Source organism: Gavialis gangeticus, unplaced genomic scaffold (genome assembly GCF_001723915.1).
Source record: "Gavialis gangeticus isolate Ggan-Ray unplaced genomic scaffold, GavGan_comp1, whole genome shotgun sequence".
NCBI classification, from domain to species: domain Eukaryota; kingdom Metazoa; phylum Chordata; order Crocodylia; family Gavialidae; genus Gavialis; species Gavialis gangeticus.
The window spans coordinates 174252753-174256288 of NW_017729032.1; the positions used below are offsets into that span (position 1 = coordinate 174252753).

General features: G+C 40.7%; 1 protein-coding gene and 1 long non-coding RNA gene across 2 annotated transcripts in view; one reads left to right on the forward strand and one right to left on the reverse strand.

The window, feature by feature from the left end:
• Nucleotides 1-853, reverse strand: part of LOC109303111 — a 23349-nt gene extending 22496 nt beyond the window's left edge. Inside the window, exon 1 of the long non-coding RNA XR_002099013.1 lies at nucleotides 642-853. This is a non-coding gene — a long non-coding RNA (uncharacterized LOC109303111). The remainder of the gene's footprint in view (nucleotides 1-641) is intronic.
• FRMPD4 (FERM and PDZ domain containing 4) overlaps nucleotides 1-3536 on the forward strand; it is a 590635-nt gene that overhangs the window by 462689 nt on the left and 124410 nt on the right. Inside the window, exon 3 of the mRNA XM_019525199.1 lies at nucleotides 2089-2249. Within this exon, the coding sequence (XP_019380744.1) occupies nucleotides 2089-2249 (161 nt within the window). The remainder of the gene's footprint in view (nucleotides 1-2088; nucleotides 2250-3536) is intronic.

Below are 3536 nucleotides of genomic sequence, written 5' to 3' on the forward strand. Positions count from 1 at the left end.
TACCAGCTCCAAGTCTGGCTCCAGCTCCCTGCTGCAGCAGGTGGGGACTGCCCAAATCGTCGAAGCTCTCCAAATCTTTTACGAATTGATTCGGAGAGTTTCGAATCGATTTGGACCTTTTTATTGGTCCCCTTATTCAATTCAGATTTGGAGCTTGGGCTACCGTGTCGGGCTGAATCTCTTCCAAATCGAATCAGCACCCAAGGCTTCGCACAGCCCTAGTACACAGCTAGGTGTTGACTTGCTTCTGCTATTCAGAACTTCAGTCCGTGCATTTCCAGGGGTACTGACTTCCAAACCAGTAACAGTGGCAATTCTATTGTTGACTGCATCTCTGACCCCTTTATGGCCTCTGCCAGGGCTTGTCCCTTAGGTCTTAAACCTCTAGCTATCACCTGTATTGAGAAAGGAATTTGTTTTCTTTTCTCTCTAGACTGAGGTTTTAGGGCTGCTGCTCCTCCACAATTGAGTAATTATCCCAGAAGCTCAGGATTTAGTTCATTACCTGCAGATCTGTGTTCTGCTGAGGACTGTGATCTGCCAGTTGTCACAAAGTATAGTGAAGGTTTATTTAGGACTGAATTATTACAGAGACAACACATAATAACACTTTAAACAGTTTGCTTTTGTGGTATTCTTACCAATTATCACCCATCATCTCCAGAGAAGCTTGGTGGTTACATAGATGTTTGTCAATCTGTTGTTCTAGAGTGAGTCTGACTCCATCAGAGCATCTGATGAGGGGTGTCTTATTTGAGTAGAACTGGGAAGTACTGTCTCCCAGGAGATGAAGCTTTAGTGGGTTGAGTATCTGTATAACTGGCATTGGTGATTTGCATGTGTTAGCCCAAACGTCATTCTACAAGAAATTCACTCATTAACTAAGGAACAGAAAGTATGTGTATATGTCTGCATATATCTACAACATTTATTCATACACTTATCTATGAATATCTTATGTGTCCACAAGGTTTGTCACATGTTAATATAAGAATCTCTGAAGTTTGCATGCTTCTGAAACATCATCTCTGTCATAAATTAATCACACCAGGCAACTTTCCTATTCATTTTTCCTTCATGCTTAGAAAACCACATTTCTTTGTCAGATATGAAACTTCTGTTTGCAGAGATAGGACACTAATAAATGAATTCATTTTAATATTTCTGATGCACAGGGTTTGAATACTTCCCTGTGCATCATGACGTTCTCCCAAAATAAATTGTATCTAATGTTTTTTGGGGGACTGATTATAACAATATAGTAATATTATTTAAAAAATAGAACTATCCATCAGGTCTATTTCTTTCTTCCTTTTTCTTCATTTTTTAAACTATTCTTTTGATTTTCCACAGTATTAATCTTCTTGATCTAATACAAAACAAATTACTTGTGCTTGATATATACAACTGAGTGTTACTTTTATTTCCAGTTTGCTTGTGCTTACTCAACTATGTGCAAACTGAGCTCAGGGCTCTGTGGTCCTTCTTCTTTTGCAAATCATTTATGGATTTTTATGCTTTAAATAGAAGATTTTTTTCCTCCTTTCTGAAACAAGGGATGAAAAATAGTGTAAGTTCCATGTGGATATTAGTAACAGTTAGTTAATGAGCTCTGTGTAAGAAAACCTAATTCAAAAATTAAAAACATTAAATTAGAACAGGTTTTGATTTTTCAGAGGGCACGTTTACATGAGATGCTACGGTGTAGTAGCAATCAACTACTGCGCCATAGCTTGTTGTAACCATGCAGTAGTGTTGCCAGGCATTAACTGTGCAGCATCAATACTGTGTAGTAGTAACAAGCTAGTGTGCAGTAGCTCATTGCTACTGCACAGCAGCTTTTGCAAAAAACTGTGCGGCGATGGTACTGTGCAGTAATGTTGATTACTGTGCAGTCATTTAGTACTTGTTTATTCAGATACCAAATGATTGCACAGTAACAACTACACAGTCTGCCACTTGTGTAGATGCAGCCAGAGAGAGCAGCTCAAGTATTCATCCTATGCTGTAACACACATTATCTGTCCTGAATTCATACAACAAAATTTTAATAATATTTTTTCTTTTCTATCTTATATTTTTCCATAGTCACATGACACAATCAGCCACATTTGAAGACCCTCAAATAGAGAGCTGCCAAATCACCCCTCCAGCCCCTCGGAAAGTGGAAATGAGGAGGGATCCTGTTCTGGGATTTGGTTTTGTGGCTGGTAGTGAAAAACCAGTTGTTGTACGCTCGGTAACACCAGGTATGTTTTTTCTCGTTTCTTCTGTCCTCCCCACTTCCTGCCCCCCCACATCTTTTCTGACTTATTGTTTAAATCCCTTTTTATTTAGTGCTTTTGAACATGTATTGAGGCTGACTGAGTACTTGGTACACCGGGACTGAACTGTCACAGGAAAGTGCTGTTAAACAGTTAAAGCAACCAGGCAGTCAACAGGGATCATGATTTATAAACAGGATTCCAAGTTGTGATAGAACTGGCATAGTCCTGTAAGGACTTTTACTGGGGAATCTTCCTCCCCCTCCTCCCTCCACCTCATTCCAATCTCTTTCTAACTCCAGTATAAATTTGTTAGCAGCTAGAAGCCAACTTATGTGTTGTTTTGCTTTTTTTCTCCCATCAGCTATCACTATAGTTTGACTAAGCTAGTTGACCCATTTCATTTTAAGGATGAATTCTCTTCAGTCCATTCTGTTCTGTATAGCAGGGATCTCAAATATACAGCCTGCAGTCTGGATCTAGCATGCAGAGGTGGGTCATTTAGCGTGCAGGGTTTCCTACAGGGATCTATACTAGGCAGTGTTCACCACTACCAGAGCTGTTGTGTCAGCAGGGCCAGCACCCAGCAGGTTTAACACTGCCAGCATTCACCCTGTCACCCAAATTCTGAGTCAAGATCCCCTGCAGCATCATCTGCATTATCCCCCAGGGTGCAGGCCCTCCAGCACAACAGCTCAGGTGATCATGGGAGTTAACACCACTCCCACATGCCTTGCTAGCAAATTTCCAGGTTGTGATCCCTGTTGCAGATACAATTCTGCGGCAGTGTGGAAAGCAGTGGTAGCATTAACCCCTATGTCTTCCAGAGCTACCATGTTGCTGGGGCCAGAACATAGCGGATTAATGCCGCTGCCCCTGGCCATGCCACTGGAGGTGTGTTATCTAGTGTACAAGAATCCCTGTGATCACCAAACGAGTTTAATACCTCATGCTGTATAGCTTCCTGTGCCTTACAGTATCTAGTATTTTCCATACGTACATGAAGTTACATGAATATAATGTGCTATGTAGTTGAGTCTCTCTTAAGCTTCTGTTTTAAGGAGAGAATTGTTTGTCCAGTGAAATGTTTTTCTTTGATATTTATTTGGCTTGTTTTGGAGGTTTAATTCTCATTTTAATTCTTTTATGGGCACTCTGCTATGTACTTGTGTTAGAGAAAACCAGATCAAAGAAGTGCATTTTGTATTCTGACAGGGCTGCAGTGGCAGCAAAGTCTGCTGATTGGGCAGCAGAAATTTGCCTGATCGGCTG